At 38.5% G+C, this 25,489-nt stretch overlaps 1 protein-coding gene across 1 annotated transcript; it reads left to right on the top strand.

Moving 5' to 3' along the window:
- The first annotated feature begins 68 nt into the window (after nt 1–68).
- C9 (complement C9) lies at nt 69–24,922 on the top strand. The gene is made up of 12 exons (XM_021551529.4): nt 69–1,901; nt 7,397–7,514; nt 8,159–8,306; nt 9,629–9,776; nt 11,590–11,728; nt 13,188–13,406; nt 16,471–16,711; nt 17,992–18,120; nt 21,229–21,407; nt 21,616–21,844; nt 22,572–22,751; nt 24,415–24,922. The coding sequence occupies exons 1-11, from the start codon at nt 1,801–1,803 to the stop codon at nt 22,730–22,732; spliced, it is 1,812 nt and encodes a 603-aa protein (XP_021407204.2). The 5' UTR covers nt 69–1,800; the 3' UTR covers nt 22,733–22,751; nt 24,415–24,922.
- Nucleotides 24,923–25,489: the final 567 nt, after the last annotated feature.

The following is a 25,489-nucleotide window of genomic DNA, read 5'->3' as shown; positions in this document are numbered from 1 at the left end:
TCATTCTTCACAGGTTCTGTAGCTGTCTGATGGCAAAGTGTCTTTCTGTAACTTCTTGCATAGGACCTATTCAACAAATGCTCTGCCATATTAAAAAATAATCTCAAACTGATATAGTAAGAACTGTCACTAGAATTTTGTCCCTTTGGCTGTGCAACCTGAGCTTGTTGCTGCTAAAGATGCTTTCTTGCTTCTTTCTGCAGGACTGTGGGAGCTGAGTAATTAAATTGCATTGCACTAAGAAGTTTCAATAATACAGCTTGGATATTCCAGCTTTGCAGGAAATCTAAATTGATACTGGGAAATCTCAGAACATGTTCTTGTACTCAGAAGAAATTATGCAACTCTTTTAACAGAGACAGATTAAAAAACAAATCTGTTAGTAAGCTGCTGGTTTAGACTATTCTGCTTATTTCTAATATTGTTTAGGGGTTAAAAACAACTAATTACAAGAGATTTGTTACCCATCTTGAAATACAGATCTTAAGGGGTCTTCACGGAGTCACAGTGAAATTTTTTTGGCAGTTTTTTGTTTGGTTTTCTGGGGGTTTGGGTGGCTGGGTTTTTTTCTTTTCATTTTGGTTGGGTTTTTTTTGTTTGGTTTTTTTTGTTTGTTTGTTTTGGGGTTTTTTTTATCTTCTTGGCAACATATCATTTAGTATTAAAACTAAAAGGACAATTGACTGCCTTAATGCCACCATGAAGGAATATGTTTACCTTATTGAGTTAAGGATTTAAATCACTGCTGTTCAGATTTTGAAATGGACATCAGGATGCTCATTTAGACTGGGACCTCTTACAAGCTGGCCAAAGATGCTTGCTGGTCTGATAGCTAACTTTGAATAGCTGTTTACTCCGAGTCTCTGTCTTAACAAACCATGAACTGTGATAGCAGTTTTGATGAAACAATACAATATTACAAGTGTCTGTATCTTGCATTCTTGCCTAACAAATGAAGTTTTTGTAACTGGACTCATCAAGCTGGACTGAGGCTGCACCAGATGAAGATTTCTTTAAATAAAATAATCCAAATCAAGGCTTGAGTAGAGGGGAAATTTCTCACCCTGCCACAAAATCAGGGAATAGAAAAAAATAAAACTACTTTTACTGTTTTTCCAAATTACCATGGTAATTGAAAAAAATCTTTACCTCAGATCATTATTTTAAGATTGTATCCAAATATGTAACTCTTAACAGCTAAACAGAAGGTTATTTATGAGTGACTTGTGACTGTGTCCAACACATGATGCCTTAAATCTGGATTACAGCAAACCACTGAAAAGGAATGCTCTTCTAAAAAGTTGGCTTGTGGTTTGGATTTTTGTGACAGAGTGAAAACTAAAAGACTTTCAGTCTCATTCAAATCCTCAAAAAATAATGTGTTGGTCTTTTATATTGGCTGGGGGAGGAGGATTCCAAAGCTGTTATGCATTGAACTTGCTCTTGTAAACAGCTCTGCTTTAGGAATTACTTGTTCTTTACATGAGTCACTGCTACAACAACTTTTTCACTAGGCAGTTAATTGTTCTCTTAATTCAATACATCATGTCTTTCCTATATTCAAAAGATACTTTTAAACAAAATCGCTTTATTTTTAACCTTGAAATGCTTCATAGTATTTCCCCATTCAGGGAGAAAGTGGAATTTTCTGAGAAGTGGACTTTAGGGCACCTACAGTAAGGCAGTTTTTGCCAGTTACTGGCATTCTTCAGTACACACTGCTTTTTGTTTGTTCTCTTGGTAATAAATAACTAAAGGTACAAATAAATAAATTACAAATTCAGTCACAATAGTTCTAGTATGCTCACCTACAAAATGAGAACCATGCTTGTTATTCTGCAGCTTACAGCCATACTATACAATGTGGAGACAGTTGCCTCAGTTTGGGGGGAAAGCAGAAGGTAAGTGTTCTTTTTCGTCTGCAGCCGTCTCCACTGTTTCATTTCTCTAGCACAGAGCAGAAATATCCTGTGTGGACATTTCTAATGGTACCTTACCCAGATATCATATGAAAAGAAAAAAAAAACTATTTCTTGCTGTATTTTGAGGAGTCAGATAGCAATGATTTGTTTATTTTGGATGTATGTGACAAAATAAAGGTGCTTGTTGAAGTAGTTGAAGGCATATTTTTGCAGGCAGGGAAAGCTCAGGTACCTTTTTCTGTTGCATGCTGTGTGCAAATACTTAATCTATTTCTTCCTGAAGCTGAACAATTTTATGCTGACAGTGCTTCTCTTAATATTTAAAGTCTCCTAGACTGCCTATTTCTAATCTTTGGAAATACAGCCTTTGTGTTTTCAATGCAAGTATCACTAAGAGGAAAATGAAGGCCCAGTCCCTACCAAATAGTCATGTGAAAAAAAACTGAAGAGCTGCTCTACCAGAAATTTTTCATTCACAAGAATGGTCAAAACTAAGTGATGAAAAAATGTGAGGTTTATAATAGATATATGTTTAAGCAAGTCCAGAGAAAGGCACGATGTTAATTAGAAGACTGAAGCACCTCCCCTACAACAACAACTGAGAAAGCTGGGGCTGTTTATCCTGGAGAAGAGAAGGTTGTGTGGAGACCCTACAGTCCCCAGACCTTCCAGTGTCTAGAGGTGCCTACAGGAAACCAGGAGATGTATGCTTCATAAGGAACTACAGTGATAGGAGGAGGAGTAATGGGTACACTCTGAAGGGTAGTTATGGTTAGATATTAGGAAGGAGCTGTTCACTGTGAGCATGGTGACACATTAGAACAGGTTGCCCAGGAAGGCTATGGATTACCAACACTGGGAGTGTTCAAAGCCAGGTTGGGTGAGACTTGGAGCAATTTGTTCTAGTGGGAGATGTCCTTACACACAGCAGGAAGGTAGGGACAAGATGATCTTGAAGGTCGCCTCTGCTCTGGATGCAGCCCAGGACACTTTTGGCTCTCTGTGCTTTTGAGTCCCAGCTGTGCACTGGGACACCTTTCATGACACATGGTTGCTCAGGGCTCCATCCAGTCTGGTTTTAAATGCTTCCATGGATGGGGCATGCACAACTCCTCTGGGCAAGGGTAGTGGCCAATGCCTCACTACCCTCACAACAGAAAACTTCCTCCTAATATCTAATCTAAACCTACTCTCTTTAATCTGTTTCCCCTTATCCAGTCACTCCATGCTCTTGTAAAAAGCCCCTCTGCATCTTTCTTGTAGACTCCCTTCAGATAAGGGATGGCTGCAGTGAGGTCACTCCTATGCTGCCTCTTTTCCAGGTTGAAAAATCCCAATTCTCTCACCCTTTCCTCACAGGAGAGATGCTCCATGCCTCTGATCATCTCAGTGGCTTCCTCTGGACTCTCTAGCAGGTCCATGTCTTTCCTGTTTAGAGGACACCAGGGCTGGATGCAGTTCTCCAGGTGGGTCTCAGCAGAGCAGAGCAGAGGGGCAGAATCCCCTCCCTCCCCTGCTGCCCACGGGGCTCTGGATGCAGCCCAGGACACGTTTGGCTCTCTGGGCTGTGAGTGCCATGGCCGGGCCATGTGCAGCCTCTCACCCACAGCACCCCCAAGCCCTTCTGGGCAGGGCTGCTCTGGGTCTGCTCATGCCCAGCCTGGGCTGGTGCCAGGGGTTGTCCCAGCCCGAGTTCAGAATCAGCACTAGGCCTTGTTAAACCTCATCGGATTCCCAAGGGCTTGAGCTTGTCCAGGTCTCTCTGAATAGTGTTCCACCCTTCAGAAGTGTCAACAACACCACTCAGCTTGGTGTCATCAGCTAATTTACTGAGGGTGTACTCAATTGCTTTTTCTATGTTACTAATGAAGTTATCAAATAATACTGGTCACCATACGGACTCCCGAGAGACACCACTTGTCACTGATGTCCCTGGGACTCCAAGTCCTTGACCATTAACCTCTGGACATGACCATACAACCACTTTCTTATCAATCTATCAGTATGGAATTGGATCCATCTCTGTCCAATTCAGAGAGAAGAATGTTGTGAGGGATCATGTCAAAGGCTGTACAGAAGTCTATATAAACGACATCTGCAGCCCTTCTCTTGTCCACTGATGGAAGCATTCCACCACAGAAGGCCACTAGATTGGGCAGGCACTTGCTTCTTATGTTTTGATGGTTATTATTATTTTAACATTCAAATAGAATTAAAACACAGGTTTAGCACGCTCAGTTAGAAATGGTCCAGACAGAAGATTTGATTATTAGAGAGAATCCATAGCAGGCAACATTGGCCAACAGCTTGGCTCCACAGCACACCCAAGGCTGTGCAGTTGAAGATGGTGCTAGCAGCTACTGTGGGCAAAGTTATGCTCTCATGTGATGCTATCATGTCTTCAAATTCAAGAGAGATGTGCCTTATTTCTTGGCGAGTGATAATTATCAAATCAAGACTTCTTTTTTGAGTCATTCATTTTGTAACTGACGAAGTCAACTGCTCTCTATTCTGAAGTATGACTCAACAACAAATCACCAGAGCAGTGCAGCCTGTGAGTGTATAAAGTGTACTGTGCAATCCAAGACAAGGTGCACACTGTTCTGTGTACTGATTGTGAAATGGCTTTTGCTTTCCAAAGAGTACTCTTCTGTCCCTCAAACCTCTCAACAGAGAATACCAGAGAAGGTATTTTGATTTCCATGTCCACCTCTGAATTTCTGCTCTCAGCTGTCACCTTCAATGATGTTCTTCAGTAGCTGAGTTGTTTTTATGTCCTCTCCTATTTAAATTGTGTGACTTAGCATCTGTTTCAATGTGGTTTTCAAATTTAATGTGGAGGTGACAAGTTTTCAAATTTTTGTAGTATCTTGATTCTTTTAAACAATGTTGTTGAATATATGCCCCTTTGATTTCCCAGATAATCTTAATAGTGGATGTATTAGTGGTGTTTCAGAGTTTATTAATAATTTGCAATTAGATTTTTCTGATTTTCTTTTTTTATTTTATGTTTGTTTATCTAACCTCAAGTAAATTCAAAACCCTAAAGCTAAATCTGCACCAAATCATGTGAACATTATACACTATGCTGGAGAAGGCCCAGCAATGGATGTGTGTATATCAATTCAATTAATTTAATATTCTTGCAAAATTTGCTAAATTCTGATTATCACAACATGATAGAATCACTTAAGTTGGAAAATACCTTTCATTATGTGAAAAATATTGTTACCTGAAAGGCAGTAAGAGACTACCATTAGTTCTAGATTGCAGACAATTGATGGCAAGGCTTCTATTTGCCTTAGAGACTTCAACTCAGTCTTTTCTGCCTGTGATTTTTACTTTAGACTCTAAATAATTCCTTACAACAACCTCTGGGAAAACCTTTAGGACATGAAGTAGCTTGAGTTTGATTGCTTTTTTTAGGCACATGGCTGCTTTACGTGATTAATCCTTACTGCCTGTAAGGATTTTTGGCTCTATTTTTACATTAATAAAGTAGCAGTTCAGAAATATATTTCAATGTAAATTTGTCTAACATCAGAATACTTGGTAATTGCTAGGAATAATATAAGTATCTGCTTCCAGACATCCCATCAGATGCCACAAAATATCTTATAGGTCTAGCATCGAAGGTTTCTCACTCCTACTGTCTTTAAGGACAACCTGTCAGTCTTCAACCCAAGATGCCAGAATAGATATTGTTACTCAGAGGTTTGTAGTCCTCCATCAGTAAGAAGATGGAAAGACATCCTGTAGATACAGTAAGGAACAAGCTGATTCTCATCCATTTACCAGAGAAATAGATTTTAATTTTTTGCCCACTGTTGATGTTACTGTCATGCTGAGTGGTGGTAAATACATATAAAACTGTACAGGAACGTTTTAAGAATTACTTGCTTAGTCTGGGGTACCCATAAGATGAGCTACTTGCAGATGGAAGAGTTGGTTTTGAAGAGACTAGGGAGCTACATCAAATTTCAAATACAATACAACTTTCCAGAATTTCAAAGAACTGCTGAATACATTGAAAATTTAGGTTGAAAGGAACTTCTGGAGATCTTCTGTTCAAAACAGGGCTTTAGATTAGCTTATCCAGGAGTCCTGACAATAGTGTTGCATATTTCCAGGGAAAGACATTCTACCCTTCCCTGGGTAACCTATTTCTATGTTTAATAGCTGTCATGGCAAAATCTTGAGCATGTCTGTGATTCCTGAGCTGGTTAGGGCTCAGGAAAAAAGAGGTAGATTTATTTTCTCAGTAAGAACTTAGAACATATGTAAACTTTACATAGAATAAATAGCACCAGGAAGTTGGACGAACTGCTATGTTTTTGTTGCCCAAACTGCAGATTTCTTATCTTATATGGAATCAGGTTAAATTTGTTTAGACTCCTGTGATATTTTTATGATGTAAGGAGGTCAAAGAGTGAAGGGCAAAGCCCTGCCTGCAATGAAAACCCATAGGTACCTCATACTACAGGAGCTGCAGATCTGCCAACCAGCCGGCCTCAGCAAAGAAGGTCCCATTGCAGAGCAGAGCCTTAATTTTGAGAGATACAGAGAGGATTGCTACATGACGATGAATAATCATCATGTAAGGCCTAATTGGAATAAGCTACTATTAGAGTAAAAAAGGCAAGTCACACTTCAATTCTCCCTTAGTCCTCTGCTATTTACCATTGAAGATAAGGTCACAGTAAACCAAAAGCCTTGGCTTTTAAACTTGGTAAATCATTCTAAAAGGCATGAGTTTTTAGTATCTACCAGAGGGTGCTTTAGCAAAACTTGATCTCTATTAAGTAATGACCTTACACGTGCTGAGAAGTTTGATGATATTTAAAACTGTGCACCAAAATGACAAGTAACTCTTAAAAAAATAGGCCTAACTTCAAGAGTATAGTAAGATAGCTAAACATGTTTGTTTTTTCTAGCAATGTAAATTATCCCGTTACCAAGTAATACCTTTAATTATGAGTCTTCTTTCAATTCTCAAAGGCATTTACACTTTTATCCAGGGTTAAGAGCAACATCATCAAAGTCAATTAGCTAAAATCACAAAGATGTGTTGAAGTGCTACATCCATTTGAGATGTGCTGCTGTGCATTAGTCCTTAACTTTACATATTGTGGAACACAACCACTGTCTGAATAGGAGAATGCAGATGTTTTTCTGTGTGTTTTTCTTTCATTCTCTTCAATAACATGATCCACCTTAAGGGCATTTGTATGCACAAAGATCTAAAAGGGGAAAAGACCTGGCTTATTACGTCTTCAAAGTTGTTTTTAATGTAATTTTAAACCACCAAAGAATTTAATATTAGGCAGCTGTTGATACATCTAAATACTTTCATGAAAGTGAAACAGAAATCAGCTTGAAGATGCTTCCAAAATATTGATCTATGGTTCAAATACAAACTCACATGTGATTTTAGTATACTGCCCAGGACTGTACTGGAATGTTTTGTTTGACAGCTCTTCAGAAAAAGCTTTCCACAGGGGAACAAGGGAATTGAACGCTCCACCTCCAATAGATTGCAAACTGAGCAGCTGGAGCACATGGGGGCCCTGTGACCCATGCACAAATCAAAGGGTAAGCTGTCCTTGGAAGTCTTTGTTCCAAAGTCACAACCAAAGGGATATCTGTGTGCCTGTTGGTTATGAGAAAGTGTCAGATTGCAGCTCTTAATACTGTATGTTCATGATTTGATGAAACCCATAGTAATGTCAGATTTGAAGCCACAAACTAAGAGAAAACTACATCCAGTGTTCTCATTGAAGTTTTTCATAGAAAGCCTGTTTTGGGTGTGTGTGTGTTTCTGTTTAAAACTTTATTTTTCAATACATTTTTCCCTTTAAAGAAAAAAAAGTCACAACCCATACAATTTATTTTCCAAAGCAATTTTTTTTTCTTAGGGGCGTTCTCTTAGGGCTTTAAAAAACCAAAAACTTGAAAACATACTAAGTATAAATGATCCACTCCACAGTGGAGAGATGTAAACGAAACAGTGAAGTAAACAAGGTAGTGAAAATTAGCATCTTTACATGCTAGCTAAGTATTATTAATCATAACTATTATTTCAATATTATTTTATTCATTAATTTTGCCTGTGGATTTTCAACAAAAATTCACCAAATATGTTTAGTTTTGAAAAGCTCTAAGTTCAGCTGGAAACTCTGAAGTTCTGGTAGAGTTTTCTCTATGAGCAATATTAATACTGTTATTTTCCTTTCAAGTTTCGCTCCAGACATATTGAAAGATTTGGGCAGTTTGGTGGAAAAGCATGCCTGGAGGCCCTAGGAGACACACAAACCTGTAAAACCAGCAAAGCCTGTCCTGAAGAACCAGAAGCAGACTGTGGTGCTGACTTTCAGTGCAGTTCGGGTAGGTTTTGTCTTCATGCCATAGCAAGTAAAGCAGTAACTCAGAAACCACATTTTAGTTCTGTGAACAAATTACATCAGCCTCATGCTATCACTTAAAAACAGTCCATGGACAGGTGGTTTCAAAACCACAATGCCAAAACCATCGCAGCAAAACCATTTAAGGAGGGGTACATTCCTCTCATCTTCCATTTTAGTTTGCACCTGGTTTAAATTCTTCTGTAACTTCTACTCCATGGTTAGAAGCTAACCATAGTGACCATATCCTTTCTTCTAGCTTAACTGCCCCACTTGCTACTGGATCACAAGGTTTTATGAAAAATCATCAGGAAAAAACTAGGATTGAAGGAATCTTAACAGAATGGATATGGAAGTTTACCAATCTAACTGGCATGATAGATGATAGCTGGAGACCAGCATGCATCTAGATCCAAAAGACGATATAAATTTGAAAAGTGATGCATGTGCCCAAGATTAATCACAACTCAAAATAAAGTAGGAAAAGTTAATAGTAGTAAAACTAGTCAAAACAAAAACAGAAAGATTGCAAAAGAATTTGAAGTTCTAAGCCATTCTTTGTATGGCTTTTAACTCAAACACTGAAAAGTGCAAATAGAGCAATTTAAAATTAGAAAACTTTTAAAGCTTCAACTACTAGTTCACATAGATTGTGTGGCATTTACAGGTGCGGTTGATTATACCAAAGTATTGATTTATTATGCTACAGCTAATTTACTAAAGTCTTTAAATTCTATAGGAAAAAACAAACAAACAAACAAAACAAAACAAAACAAAACAAAACAAAAAACAACAAAAAAACCAGTCTTTCTAAAAGTTGTGATATATAAATTCAGGAAAGTTCCTACTTCCCTGTTGCTTTAGAGCACAAATCACTATAGTTTTGGACACTACATGTCCGTATTATCAAAATTACATAGCCCAAACAGCAAAAACTCAAATTATTTAGAAATAATTTTTGTTGATGCTGAATTGATATTTTCCTGTATTCTCTTAACACAAATAAGAAAACTCCAACCAACCAAACATTTGAACTTTACTTTAGAACAGTCTAGGATGCAACAATTTTCCTCAGATGACAACAGTTCTCCTGCAACTTACTTTTCTCAGTCATCCTACTAACTTATATATAACAGTTGCATGCAGGTTTTTTCATTTAAAAGTGGCAGAGCATAGGATTTTAATTTCTCAAGACAGCAGAAGAAATATATATAGAGGAAGATCTTAATAAAAAGTAGCTGAGAGTGACATTTAAAGTCCATCTTGATAAAAATGCATTCAGGCAATGTTTTATTCTTTGATCAGGACGATGTATAAAGCGAAGACTTGTGTGCAACGTAGATAATGACTGTGGAGACTATTCTGATGAAGATGACTGTGATTCTGAACCACGGTCACCATGTCGAAAGCATGATGTTGATGTGTCTGAAGTTGGCAGGACTGCAGGACATGGGTATGTAGTAAAAAGTAGTATTGGGCCTAGTGAAGAGTTTGCGATTATCTCCAAAGCCAGCTGAAAAAAACTGGGGTACAGTGACATTCCCAAAAGTGGAATATGAATCATGGTAGCATTTGTATTTAGAAATGCTAAGTAGCCTTTGCAACAACACTTAACTATGATTTTATTTCATATACTTGTGAGGATAAAACATGCAGTGTAATATGCACTGCAGACAGTGTAAATCAATCATAATGTTAGTAAAAAGAATAATATATAAATGCACATGAATAAATCTACATTTTTAAATGAAAATGTTACAGGTATATAGATTTTTTTCCTAATGATATTTCACAATCAATGATTAACTGTCAATTACTTTGCTAAAATGCATGTCTGAAAGGGAGAAAATATCTCTTGACCATTTATATAATGGGATGCCTTACTGCAGCAACACTTTATGTGCAGCTTTCTTCCAGTATTGCATTGCCCACTTCCTGGATCTTTGTTGTTTACAGGAGCATTCATCATTAATTTAAGTTGAAAATTAATTTTTTTGTTCTCAGACCCTGCTGGATTTCTTTAATCTCTAACAAAAAGAAAATGTGACATATTGTTTACCTACAAATAGAGTTAAAAGGCAGCAATCCACACTGAACAGAAGATAAAAGTATACTACAGCACCAGAAGATAAAAGTATACTACAGCACTATATACAGTATGTAGTATATATACTATTATATATATAGTATATATGGTATATATACTATATATATACTCTATATACTATATAGATTATATATACTATATACTCTGTATAGCGTATAATAGTATACTATTATATACTATAAAATGGTATACTACAGCACCAAAATTATACATCCTTTTCATTTAACTTCTTACTGTGCAAGAGCAAAAATGCTGGGTTTTTAGCATGAGGAAGTAAACCAAGAACAAAGGCAATTTTTGAAGCTTCTATTACAATATGTTACTAAAATCTTGCATGATAAAATGTTGTATAGAGATGCAGTAATGACACTGCTGACTTTGATGGCTTGCTTAACACTTTCTACACTCAGAAAGGTACACATACATTTGCCAGATGTAAATATTGGAAATACTGAAAAGATTGAAATGGATGAAACAGGCACAAAAGGGCAAATAAATTATATAGAATCCTCCCGGGAGTTATTTTTGGAAGTATATAGATGCATAGAAGTATACAGCTGATGCGCCTGCCTCCTTGGTTTTGTAATGGTTTAGATTTCCTCTCTCATGCTCCAGGAAATGCTGCCATTCCACTAGATCACACACTGCAAGAAGAGACAATGCTAGGAGTAGCTGTATATTCCTTCTAAAGATTTGATGGATGTTGTACGCGCTTAATAACCAAGTGCCTACCAGCAAACAAACTAATATAAGTTATTTAAAAAAATATGTACATTTCAAATCTACAAGGAATGCTTTCTCACAGATGTACTTGTCCAGAACAAATGTTCTTTCTCACAAATATATTGGTCAACAAAAATGTTTTTTACCTCCTTTTATGCCTAAGGTTTTCACTGTGTTTGAGGTTTAATGTCTTTTATTTGTTCATTTCTCATATATGATCCTTCAAGAATTTTACCAAATATGTAACTATCTCCAATACACAGATGAGAAAGCACAAGAGATGTGACAAGCTGCTTGGATGCAGCAAAATCCAGTTTCACAGCTATAGTCTCTGTCCCTGACAGAATACAGCTTTTTCAGTCTACAGGTCATGTGTGCTGACACACGCTCCTTTACTGAAAGAGGGTGTATGACTTCTCTTGCATTTGTCTTGTAGAATCAATGTTTTAGGGATGCAACCAATGGCCAGCCCATTTGACAATGAGTTTTTCAATGGTCTTTGTGAGCGGGTGCGTGATGGGAACACACGGACATACTACCGCAAGCCATGGAATGTGGCTGTTCTCACTTATGATGTAAGTCCTTTGCAAAATAGGATGTGTTTAACTGAATTCCAGCTACTGAAATACTCTTGGAACACTTAGCATATCTCTTGAGCCAGACAGCACAGTTTTAGGCTTAGGCTTGTGCTAAAGTCCAGAAGGAAAGAGGTTATGTTCTCATTTACTTTGGCAGTTAAACTCAGTTATGCCAGACAAATTCCCACAATTTGTGCTGCACCTTTGCACAATAAATGAAACTATCTTTCTGGAATGTTTAGAATATAAGAAGAAGAAATGAACAGAAGATGTACAGAAAAGATTAAAATACCTAACTTTTACTAGGTAGAAGAGAAAATCATCTACATTTTCAAGGACATGTAAAAGCCACTGATAAAAATGCAGACATAATACAATATTCTAGTCCTACTTGTTTTTTCACCAGTGATAATTTTGTCTGTCGCACTGGGAAAAAAAATTGTTAGGCTTTTAAGTTTCAGGCTATGATTTTTAGTGAGGTTTGAACACCAAAAATGTTGATGATTGTTGAAAAAAAGTTAGATACTTTTCAGAAATCAGAGCACAATTTTGCCTTCTAAATTACTGTAAATGGGAACTTGATAAAACAAATACTATTTAAACCAGGTCCTTCCAAAATGAGTAAATCTGACCCAGAGATCTCTGGTTATGTTTGGTTATGATGTTTAATAATTTTCAGTTGCTAAAATGTGATGTTCTGCTGAAGTATACTAAAATAGCTGGATTAGTTATTGTTTGCTGTAAGAAAAGAAGAATCATAATCATAATTCTGACTTACTTCAGAAGTCAGGAACTTCTAGCAAATCTTAACTGTGTTTCAGGAAAGAGAGACTATTATTCCTCACATAGAGTCATAGAATCTCCTGAGCTGGAAAGGACCCACAAAGATCATTGAGTCTAACCCCTGGCTTTGCACAGGACACCACAGGGTCACACCTGAGAGCATTTTTGAAACGCTTCTTTGAGCTCTGTCAGGCTGGTGCTGTGACCACTTCCCTGGGGAGCTGTCCTGCCCAACCACCCTCTGGGTGAAGAAACTTTTTTAATATCTAAACTAAACTTCCTATGACACAACTTCAGGCCATTTACTCAGGCCTGTCACTGGTCACCGGGGGTAGAGATCAGTGTCTGTCTATTCTCTCACAAGGAAGCTGTAGACAGTGTAAAGGGATGGTTGACACACATAATCACTTTTACAGTGTTACATGTTGAGATTTAGTATTCACTAAACTATTATCATTGCAGTAAGTTCAGTGATCTTTGAACCACAGAACTAATCCTGATGAGGTGGCTTGTGGAGGGAGTGCTATTTCCATTTGTTTTGGTTTAAAAGGAAAAAGAGCTGTAAAAAAATGCATTTATATGCTCTGTAAAAATCCAGCTTTAAAGTGCTACATAGATTTTCCAACTAGTGCCTGTTGTTTTCTCATACAACTTCTTTTCTATCTTTTCTCAGACAAAAGCAGACAAAACTTTCTCATCTGTGTACTACCATGATCGTGTGAAAATGTTACGAGAGGTTTACATAGAAAAACAAAAATATTTTAGTGTTGATGCCTCTTTGAAATACACACCTACTGATGGGAGTAACAAAAATGCTTCACAAGGACATTTCAAATATGACTACAGAAAGAATTATACGTTTGGTTCCATCCTGCAAAGCTACACAGAAAGGGTGAGATTAATTCTTCTAAAGGTTTTAATGTAAATATTTTACAAATGGTACAGTTTATGCAGTGTTAGGATTAGGCAATAATAATCTAAATATTCTAGAGAGCTGCTGCTTTTTAATTTTTTTCTTTTTAATGAAGTACTGGTAACAATAGGATTAAGATTTCACACATGGCCAAATGGCAACTCAAAGCATTTTCTTTTTCCCACTGTTTATCTTTGACTAGCAAGGACCCTCATCTTCACCAGGGGCTTGGTGTTAGAAAGAATCAAGACCTCTGGTCTCATCCTGATTAGAGAGCAGCTCTGATCTAGTGCAATGTGGACAAATGAGATCAAGTCTTATGATGAAAAATTGCCAGTGAGTAGGCCTACACTGTATAAACACAAACTAAATTTTAGGAATAATGACCAAAAGGTCAAATCTCAGACATGTGGGTACATCTGTACTAATAAATTAGCTAGGGCTATAAGGAATGGGCACCAATCCAAGATAATCTACCATTTTATTAGCTTGCTTACACAACTTAAGTCAGTACTAGTTCTCATAAGCAATGCCCATCCTGCACTTCCCCACAGCATGTTTGAAAGAAATGATCTTGTAGACAGTCTCAGAAAAGCAAGCCATTTTGGGATTGTGCATAAGCAATACCTGCCCTTTGAAAGAGTGGAAAGATGCTACCCTGTTTTATTTGATAGTAAAGAAGTAGCCTTAGCATTTAGTGTGGTCAAAATGAGATAGACCACAAAAAGTTATGCTAGACATGTTGTTGTTGAATCCCAGGCAGCTGCTTCACTCCCCCACCAGCAGGCTCGGAGAGATAATGGGAAGAGTGAAAACAAGAGAACTCATGGGTTGAGATAAAGTTTAACACAAAAGTTGAGATAAAGTTTAAAACAAAACCCATGCACACAAACAAAGTAAAACAAGGAATTCTATCACTGCTTCCCATGGGCAGGCAGGTGTTCAGGCATCTCCAGAAAAGCAGGGCTCTATCACATGTAATGGGACTTGGGAAAACAAATGCCATCACTCCAAACATCCTTCCCCTTTCCTCCTTCTTCAACCTGATTTATATACAGAGCCAATATCATAAGATATGGAAAATTTGGATCAATTTGAGTCACCTGTCCTAGCTGTGTATCCCCTAACCTTCCAAGCACCCCCAACTTCCTTGCCAGCACAGCAGTACAAAAAGCAGAAAAGGTATTGGCTCTGTGTAAGCAATGTCCAGCAATAACAAAAATATCTCTGTATTATCAAACCTGTGTTCAGCACTAAACCCAAACATAGTCTCATGCTAGCCACTGTGAAGAAAACTAACTTTTCCCTCAGCCAAAATGAGCAGAACACAACATTATGGCCTACCCCAGCAGCTGTGTGCTAATGGAATTAACTAATCAGGCCATATACCATTTTCATTTTTCCACACTTTATGCCAAGGTCTGTGATTACAATATGCCACCATATACAAGGCATATCAACTCCATAGAGCTGAAGTGCACCATATGCAAGGAATACTTGATTTTCCTCAACTAATTAATATTTTCAAGTTTGTCAGTTTTGTTTTCTAGGACCCATTCAAAGCTCTGCATGTCAAATAGCTATAAGGAAAAGCTAAACTAAGTTTTATCACTGATCAATTGAAATAATACTGAAGACAAAGACCTGCACTATAAAGATAAGCTGAACCCAACATTGCCTTTGTACTGGTATGGGTTTTCTTGTGACAGAAACAAATCATTTAAACCTCAAATCATGAATCTTTACAGACTTAAAAGATCAAGCTCTACAGCTCACGGGGTTTTAATGCCTGCTTATAGTCTATTGGCTTGTGATAGGAGCTTTGGATTCAAATTTGTGCTGAGAGATCAGTTCAGTGAATAAGTCACAATCTGTCACAAGAAGATTTCTATCACTGCAAAATCACAGGGCTGCAGGGTAGTGGAGTGACAGTCCCTGCATGAGACCCCTCCAGAGCCCACCTGAAAGTTAAAGTCATTATCTTGGAGGCGCCTGGAGGCACCTGGAGAGAAACGATCTGTATATGGTGGTTGGCAGGAGTATTGCACCTACAAAAATTTCCTCACAGTGATTTAGGTACCTGAAGATTTCTGCCAGTCTTAAGCAGCATCTGAGTCATCAGTTTAAGATCCTTTAAATGGTGCTGGATAACATAATGGTCAGATGCTATGTCCTTTTTACATACCTCCTATTAAGCACTACTATTAAGGGAGTCACATAACTACTATAAATACTGCAAATAATAATGGGGTTTGGAAGGCATGTGTTCCCTTAGAAATTTAAGTGCAACTGTTTCACAAGATTTTATTTCACAAGTTACAGGCAGTAGCTAGGTCCTGATTTAGAATATGATATAAAATCACCTGGAATGTAATTTACAAAAATATCAATTTTTGTATCTAGACTTACAATGTATGTATGGCTCAAATACATAATATGAAGGTTTTTTTCCTTATTAATTTTCCTTTTATGATGTTGGTTTGGGGTTTTTTGTTTTTAATTGGAGCTATGCCCTTCTTTCTAATAGTTGGGAGGGTGTTGTTTTTAATTGGAGCTGAGCTGTTCCTTCTGACAATCTGAGAATAAAAGGGAAGTGATCCAAAGAGAGAACTTAGGTCTGCTCTGACTATAAGCAAAGAAGAAACTCCATCTGACCAGAGTGGGCACCTTCTGGTATTCAGCAAGCCATGCAGAACTACTTTTCAATGTTACAAAAGTCAGAAAGTCACTTTTTGGTAAGGCATTATGCTTCAAGAGACATATTGTCAAATAGATCACAAAGGCCTTGCTAAAATAACAGAAGAGTTCTTCAAAATTGGGAGAAATAAAGTAACTCTCTTGCTGCTTCCTCAGTTTAGATCAGAGAGCTTTCTAATTTTTATATAATTTTTAGATATATAAGTTTGTCCCATTTCTATAATGCTGGATTGAATGCCACGTTGAAAAGTGCTGCAACTTCTTTGCAGATAAAACAGAATAGATTTTTGTGCTGTATTGCATATCAGAATGACACACTCTTCTCTTTCCTTCTCCCTGCATTCAGAACCAAACCTTTCTGCATGTAAAAGGACAGATTCAGCTGGGAAGGTTCCAAATTCGGAGTCGTGATGTTCGTCTCACAGATAGTTTCCTTGATGATTTAAAATTTCTGCCTGCTGAATACGACAAGGGGGAGTATTTCAAATTCCTAGAAGATTATGGAACTCACTATGCTGTCTCTGGGACTGTAGGAGGAAGATATGAACTTGTTTACGTGCTGGATAATTATGCTATGTCTCGACTAGGTATGCATTCTGTTGGCCTTGCTATGACCAAGTTCCCAGACTTTCAAAGAGATATGTGATGGTAGATCTGTGTACGTGGAAAAATACTGAGAAAGCATAGTTCAGTGCATGCTGCCTGTGGTACACCAGTGACATTATAGAAATGCATGAGAAAATAGTCAACCTTTATAATTTACAGAACTATTTAAAATCTCTGTTTTAAGTCTATGACTGAAAGGGCCAAAGGAACCATAAACAAACCTTGTGAACACACTCACAATAATTGCATGATTCACAAGAGATCTTGTCCAAAGACAAGAAAACCCACATAAATCCTAAATTCTATTTGGTACCTGTTTGTGGTATAATCACTCTAAGAGTATGGTGGTGACAAAAAACAAGGAATAAATTGAAGTGCTTTATTCACACTGGAATATTCCATTCCCTGATTAGAATAGAAAAGTAGAAATTTAATCTTCCCTCATGGGCAGTTCAGATATATGTGGGTTTGTGCTGGATTACACTGATCACATGGGAATAAAGTGAGAAAAGACAATTCTCGCATTGATTTTGGAGATCAAAAAATGAGCACATGCTGCTTGCAGCCCCAATAACAATACTACTATCCAATATTCAGGCTATGAAAAGGGACATGGGACAAATATGTCACTTTCATTTCCCACTATTAGTCTGTTCATCACCTCAAGATTGTAGTTTTGGATTCCTTTAAGTCCCAGTTTTAAGCAAAATTCTTTCTGAACACAATGCTGAAGTGGTAGATGATATTAGGTTTGGGTTCAATATGGAGAAAGGAGATGCTGGAAAAAGTACTGTGTAGAGGTGGATTAGGATTAATGGAAAAAACATGCTTTTAAGAGATCACTGGCCTTGATTAATTTTATGGGTAAAAGCAGTGGAGAAACATAATTGAGGTTAGAAGAGAGACAGAGAGAATTCAGTAATTTAGTATATAAAGAGTAAATATTGAACAAGGCAAAAAACTTTCAATATAATAAAATTTAAAAAATGGTTCCTAAATGAAGACCTGCTTTCAGCTAGCTCAAGAAAAACAAAAATCCATTTTTAGTATTTTCCTAGTCACCACAGTTCTCACCTGCATCTGTTCAGGCACTCAAATTACAGCCATCCTCATATTCATTACATAGACAAGGAAAAGGTAAAGGATAAATAGTAAGAAGAAAGCCACAAACATTTCCAATAGGCCTGAAATTTATTCAGGATAATAATGTCTTGCTATTTATGGTTATTCAATCGATCTAATTGCCTATTTCTACTTCCAGGAATCACTGTAGAAGATGTGAAAAAATGCCTTGGCTATCACTTAGAAGCTAATATCGTGTATAAAAACATACAAGCCAATTTCAATGTTGATAGTGGTAAATGTGAAAATATTTATAGCAGAGAGAAATGTAAGTATATCCTTGATTTATGTTATATCTTTTGCTTAAGGAAAGATAATACCAGCTGCTTCCTCTGAATAATCAATGTAGTTATTGCTGTTAGAGTTATTGCTATCCAGTAGAGCAATACAGGTGAGATTCACATTCTTCCATGCTCCTAAGTCAAGACAGCCTGAGAATGTGTTTCCAGCATGCACACTCATGAACCCACTAGCCTGATGCATACATACATACGTACACATCACCGGCCACAAATAAATACAGAAAAAATACAGACAGCATTCAGGCAAACACAAATGGCACAAATGGTTTCATCTTTTTCTCCTCTCCATCTAATCTGGGAGGAAGTCTTTCAGTGGGCAATGTCACAGAATTGCAGGACAGTTGAGGGTTGGGAGGGTCCTCTGGAGGTCATCTTGTCCAAGGCAACACAAGCCTCAGGTATTTCAGTCCCAACAAAATATTTATATATAATCAGTACAGATAACTTCAGAAGTTGACCTTAAATACCCAGTTGAACCAGCAACTGCATTGTTAGCCCCTCCTGTTAGCGACAGAGACATATTACACCAGGCCCACAGCTCCACTCCCATTGCTGGTGCAGACTCTCTGATGCACATCAAGGCACACGAACTGTGGATGTCACCAGGCACTGGCCTTAGGTGCTCAGTCGATCCAGCAATTGGTCCTTAGATCCTCTCACCTCCAGCTGCCCTAGACAGAAATGCATTCATATGAGAACAGATCTCAGCCAAACCCAGAACTGTGAGGTCTCTCCAGTATTTGGCCTAGAAACCCAGTATCCAGTTCCTCCTCTTGTCTCACTCTGGACCCATAAAATCACAGAATGGTTTGGGTTGGAAAGGACCTTAGAGATCATCTAGTTCCAACACATCATTTTGGAAAGGAATGCAACATATTAAATCAGGCTGTCCAGAGCCCCATCCAACCTGCCCTTGAACAGGGATGAGGCACAGTTTCTCTGGGTAATCTGTTCCATTGCTGCACTGCACTCTAAGTAAAGAAATTCCTTTTGTCATCTAATCTAAATCTCCTCTCTTTTAATTTAAAATTACTCCTCCTTGTTCTGTCAGTATCTAATCAAGTAAAAATATTGCCTTCCTCTCTTTTTATAAGTCCCCTTCAAGAACTAGAAGACTGCAATGAGGACTCCCCAGAGCCTTCTCTTTTCCAGGCTGAACAATCCCATCTCTCTCAGCCTGTCACTCATAGGAAAGATCTTCCAGCACTCTGTCCATTTCTGTGGCTTACTCTAGACTTGCTCCACAGGGTCCACATCTTCCTCATGTTAGAAACCCCTGAGCTGAATGCAGAGAAGAAGGGCAGAATCCCCTCCCTCCCCTGCTGCCCACGGGGCTCTGGATGCAGCCCAGGACACGTTTGGCTCTCTGAGTGCCATGGCTGGGCCATGTGCAGCCTCTCACCCACAGCACCCCCAAGCCCTTCTGGGCAGGGCTGCTCTCCACAGGTTCTTCTCCCAGTCTGTGCACAGACTTGCTATTGCTTGACCCAGGTGTACACCTTGCACTTGGACCTGCTGAATTTCATGAGGTTTTTGTGGGCTCACCTCTCAACTTTGTCTGGGTGTCTCAGGAGAGAACCCAATCCTTTTGTTGTGTTAATGGCTCCGTTTGGTGTCATCTGGAAACTTTTTGAGGGTACACCTGACCCCACTTTATGACTGATGAAGATACTGATGGAAATCAGTCCCATAGAGAGCCCTGACGGACACCACCTGTCACCAGGCTCCACCCGGACACAGAGCCATTGACCACAACCCTCTGGCTGTACCCATCCAGCCAGTTTCTTGTCCACCAATAAGTCCACCCCTCAGGTCCATATGTCTCCAATTGGGAGATAAGGAAGTCATGTGGAACTGTATCAAAGGTCTTACAGAAGGCCAGGTAGCTGACATCTGTTGGTAGTCCCTTCCTGACTGTTGCTGTCACTGCATCACAGAAAGCCACCATATCTAGGCCACAGCAACAGCTGCTCTGGTATTTGGCTCCCAAGCCACTTACCCTATATTCACCTGCTAGTCTGGCTTGACTCCTGCTAGTCATCACACACTGGCATGTGTACTGTCACTTGTTCCAGTGGTTGCCACCACAAACATCAGGTGCCTATCAGCCCTTGTCTAGCTCTAGCAGCTGGCACATAGAGCTCTATACATATGCATGCCCACAGAATAGAGTCCCTTCACCATAGGAAAGAGTTAGAATGGAATTTAATGGTAGGCCAGGACAGACTGCAAAGATGAAGGACAGTGCACAGCAGAGTAGCTCACAGATCAGTCATTTTTCTTATGCAATAAGTCCCCTTTTCTGCCTTTATCCCTTTATTTTCTCAAGTTTGCTCCTCCCAAAGCCACTGTGAACCCCCCTTACCTTTTCAATGGCACTCCTGTAAATAGATCCTAGGTATTTAAATTCATGTAATCCCAAAATGCTATTCTTTGCATCTAGAGACCTCTTCCATTGACTCATCTTGCAGCTGATTAATCTTCAGCCCCATACTGCTGGGCTAATGGCTCTGCTGGAACAGGCCTGGGAGGAGTTGAAGCAGGGACTCCCTTTCTCTGATTACCCTGTTTGAGTTCCCCTGCCTACCATTGTTGCCCTCTGCTCATTTATGTGTCTGGAGATGGGCTTTGTTTCACATAGAATAAAAATTGCAAAAGGGAAGAATATTTAATGCTAAGTGCATAAGAGGCAATTATTTTCAGTACTCTACTCTTGTATTTCAATTATGAAGCAAAAGCACCCAGTATTCTAATTTCTGCCCTGTTTTGGTTTAGCTCAGTAGAATTACTTATTAGCTTTTGCCTGTCATCAAAGGACTATGATCTCCATAATATGTCTCAGTTTGTCCTATCCTTTCTTTTCCTTTCACATCTAGGGTTTTCTAATTTAATTGCAAAAGAAAATATTTCCTCCCACATAAGGCATAAGCAAAGAGATATTGAATTATGCTATAACCAAGAGTTCTCTCTACAATCATTTTATAAAGAGGGATTGGCTTCACTAGGAGGACAGCTGTTCTTCCAGATGCATGGGCATTAAACATCCTTCTTCACACTCCTTTTTTTTTCTGCAGCAGAAGCACATGATAATGCTGTCATTGATGATGTCCTTTCCTTAGTTGAGGGAGGGAAGATTGACTTTTCAGTTAAAGTCAAAGAGATGTTACTACGAGGAGCCAAAGTGGTTGATGTAGAGGATTACATAGAGTGGGCTAAATCTTTGGTGGATGCCCCAGTAGTGATACAGCAAAGGGTAAGTACAGCTTCTTCAAAGCTGTGGCTTTTTACAGTTTGAAAGCTTTTGATCTATGATGGAGGTGAGACTCCAAGTTTATAATCAACTTTCATACATTCTCTTTATCTTAACTGTTTCTTCAGATTTTTATTCTGCTAATGGTTATATCAAAAGGATTCAGAACTTTGGAAGAGTGTGTTACATATGGACATTTTTTCTTCTACAGCCTTCTCCAATACATACACTTGTTCCAGTTAAGATAAGAGACGCGTATTTAAAGAAACAAAATTTGGAAAGAGCAATTGAAGACTACATTACTGAATACAGTGTGTGCAAATGTGAACCCTGTAAAAATGGAGGCACCCTTGTGCTGGTAGATGGAGTCTGTACATGCCTGTGCTCAAGTTATTTTAAGGGAATTGCTTGTCAAATTCCCAAATCTACATTAGTAAAAGGTGAGTAGATACTCCAAATAAACTAAAATGAGCATATCTGTTGTAACAGTAGAATGACAAAATGAGCCTTCATAGGAAGAGAACCATATCTCCTTTACACCTCCTGGCGTCAAATCTCAAGGGCAAAGTGTGGAAGGGAAAGTAAGTTACTGGGTTCTTTCCATAAAAAGGGTACTCTAAGTTGGAGTTCATTGTCCACATAAATTACTGCGTCTTGGAATGATACAAAGTTCATTAAAGTACACAGGAGTATTATCAAATCTTGATGCAGTACTGGTAAAACAATTTCAGGCAAAAGCAATCTTACGGTGTCTTAAATTATTTTGTCTTCAGTTTTCTGCAAAAAGTCACTGTCTGCTAGCACATGATCATGTTTCACAATTACTATGCTAGTTTAATATTAGGTTGGGGAAAAGGGAATAGAATGCAGTTCACAACTGACAGCGTAAAAATTTACGGTGAAGTAAATTCATTCTCTGTTGCAAGGTTTCTAATGCACATGTGCCCAAAATTGACCTTACAACTTGTTTCCTAGCATGACAAAAATGTTGAAAGCCCGAGGTTTTTAAGCACTGCCACTGACAAACACATTTTTAAAAGCCAAATATTTGTGATGGGTTGTGTTCAGGAGGCTGTAATGATCTGCAGAATTACCATAACTGAGTTGAATCATGATCTACCTTAAAAGAGGTAGGTGGCCTAATCCTGTACCATGTCCTCATACCAGTTGTGACTGATGGAGGCTGGAGCTGTTGGAGTGCCTGGTCCACCTGCATCAATGGGGAGAGTACTCGAACTCGCCAGTGTAATAATCCTGCACCAGGATCTGATGGCAGACCATGCCAGGGAGAAAGCATTGAAAAACGACCCTGTGAAGAAGGGAAATAGTTATGCTTCTCAAAACCAGGTAAGCAGCCTCTTTAAATGTGCTACTGAAGTTTAGAATAAATGTTCAGCCAATATTTGGGCATTTCAGAAATGCAGTTGATGAAGTGATGGGTTAGTTCACTTAAATATTTCATTTAAATCTGTGATTTGATACCACCTTTGATAAACCACTGTGTATTGAATTTTGGAATGGTTAGATTTGTATTTTAATGTTTTGACAAGTAATGTTATATTACAGAACTTGAGATTAGAATAGAATTCTGGATAATAATAGACTAAAAATGCAGTCCTCAAAAGAAACAGATTTCATCTCCAGTCAGACTACCCATGAAAACGCTTATGTCTTAAGGAGAGGGAGGAGACTTATTTTCCAGGGAAAAGATATTAAAAGAGTTTAGGAGACTGAAGCCTCTTACTTGTTAAATAGAGTGTTGAAGCCCAACAAAGCCAGTGTTACAGCAGATTTGAAACTGAAGTCTCTTACTTGATAAATAGAATGCTGAAATCCAACAAAGCTATAACTCTGTTACAGCAGATTTGAAATTTTCATTGAGAGAATATGATACAGATCTGGAAGATCAAGAAAAATATCACAAGAACAGGTATAAGTAATATAAATTAAATAAACCAGCAAGTGGTAGATTTTAAACAGACTGAAGACCTGTTCTTCACACAATGTCCATACCAAAAGTAAATATGCATTTTAAAATTTCAACACAAAAAAATAGAAGGTTATTAGAGGTAGATAATCAAGCTCACTCAGGAAGTCTGTGAAAAATCAATTTTTGCAGGATTGGAAACTATTATGCCTGGACAGTGCCCAGGCAGAAAGGGACCTGGGGGTGCTGGTGACAGCAGCTGAACACGAGCCAGCAGTGTGCCCTGGTGGCCAAGAAGGCCAAGGGCATCCTGGCCTGTATGAGGAGCAGTGTGGCCAGCAGGAGCAGGGAGGTCATTCTTCCCCTGTACTCAGCACTGGTGAGGCCACACCTTGAGTGCTGTGTCCAGTTCTCACTCCTCAGTTTGGGAAGGATGTTGAGGTGCTTGAGTGCATCCAGAGGAGGCAACGGGGCTGGTGAGGGGCTTGGAACACAAGCCCTGAGAGGAAGGGCTGAGGGAGCTGGGGTTGGTTAGCCTGGAGAAAAGGAGACTCGGAGGTGACCTTATCACTCTACAACTCCCTGAAGGGTAACTGTAGTCAGGTGGGGGTTGGTCTCTTTCTCCAGGCAGCCACTGACAGAACCAGAGCACACGGTCTTAAGCTGCGCCAAGGGAAATGTAGATTGGATATTAGGAATAAGTTTTTTATTGAAAGAGTGATAAAGTACTGGAATGGCCTGCCTGGGGAGGTGGTGGAGTGTTTAAAAAAAGACTAGATGTGGCACTCAGTGCCATGGTTTAGTTGAGGTGTTGGGGCATGGGTTGGACTTGATGATCATGAAGGTCTCTTTCAACTTTGTGGTTCTGTGATTTTGTATTCTGGGAATGTATGGCTATGTGCTTCCCTACTCCTGGACATTCTCTAGGTCAGTGCTTTTGCCCTCTTGTTAAATTCAGGATATAAAGTTAGCCTTTGCTTGATTCAACAAAGCTAGTGTTATTAAAAAAAAAGCAAACCTCATAAGCAGCTAATATTTCTTAGAAAAAAATTATTAACCTAACTTTGGCTTCTATGGTTTCAGACATGTGGAGTCCACTCTTGAAGCAGAAGTCTGATATTTACTTCTTCTGAAAATCACATTATGATCTTTGATTCATCCTTCACAGAATCATCCAGAGTCTCAGAATGGGTCAGGTTGGAAGGGACCACACTGGGTCATCTTGTCCAATATCCCTGCTCAAGCAGGGTCATCCCAGAGTACATAGCACACGATTGTTCATTACAATTTTTTTACATTTCAGTCATAGTTGGGACATGATAAAATCATTACCTTAGTGAGCTATGAGAGTAAAATTTCTTTTAATTTTGACCAAATATATATGTTGTAGCTACTATCTCCTATCACTTCTTCACTATTTTTCATCCTTTTTTAGAAAACTTGAATGTATTTCAAACCAGTTCCACCAGTTCACCATTTCTGCTGGCCAGCTATCTACACCAGGACAGTGTAATGGCATGATTTTAAAGTACCTGCAGCTTAAATGATCTGTAATCAAAATAAAGTAATAAACTATACACATGTTAACAGAGATGTGCTGATACAATAGCTGTGGTCAACCTTCATTTGTCTGTGGCTATCATTAGAACATGAATACTCCATATTTGTTAGTCAATGGGGTGTACCTTTATCAATGTTTTTTTTCATAATTATTTCTATCATGTTTTCAAACTGATTTTCAATAACTCAAATCCAGCACAATTATAAGAATAATGTATACAGCATCATTTGATTGATGGTACATTGTTAGAGAAGAACTTTGAAGAGTTATTATCTTCAGCAAAATGCCCTTGGAGATTTATTTCAGCCCCATGTTTTACATCTAATTCATGGCACAGACCACCAGGATTTTTATGAAGACATGCAGCTTCACTAGACCTGTTATGCTTGTTCCTTGCAATATCTGCAGAATAGCTCATCACTGTATCTTGACTATGTCAATGAGTTAAAGATTTTATGAGAAATCAGAGGCACATTACAAAGGGATAGAAGACTTGTCCTATTACCATCCATATTTTTAGCAGAATTTCCAAAACAAGGAAACAAGACTGATGCAATTTTGTCGTCACTGAACCTACTTGTCAGTCTTCCTCAGTGA

The sequence above is a fragment of the Lonchura striata genome, chromosome Z (genome assembly GCF_050655825.1).
Source record: "Lonchura striata isolate lonStrDom1 chromosome Z, ASM5065582v1, whole genome shotgun sequence".
Classification (NCBI taxonomy): domain Eukaryota; kingdom Metazoa; phylum Chordata; class Aves; order Passeriformes; family Estrildidae; genus Lonchura; species Lonchura striata.
This window is presented reverse-complemented; position numbering and strand designations above follow the sequence as displayed.

What these genes read in the sequence shown, in the direction of transcription:
- C9 (XM_021551529.4), top strand. Translation starts at nt 1,801, where the DNA reads ATGCTCACCTACAAAATGAGAACCATGCTTGTTATTCTGCAGCTTACA. An exon ending in TGACTTTCAGTGCAGTTCGG is followed by an intron (nt 8,307 to 9,628) that starts GTAGGTTTTGTC and finishes TTCTTTGATCAG; the next exon opens with GACGATGTATAAAGCGAAGA. An exon ending in CAAATCTACATTAGTAAAAG is followed by an intron (nt 21,845 to 22,571) that starts GTGAGTAGATAC and finishes TCCTCATACCAG; the next exon opens with TTGTGACTGATGGAGGCTGG.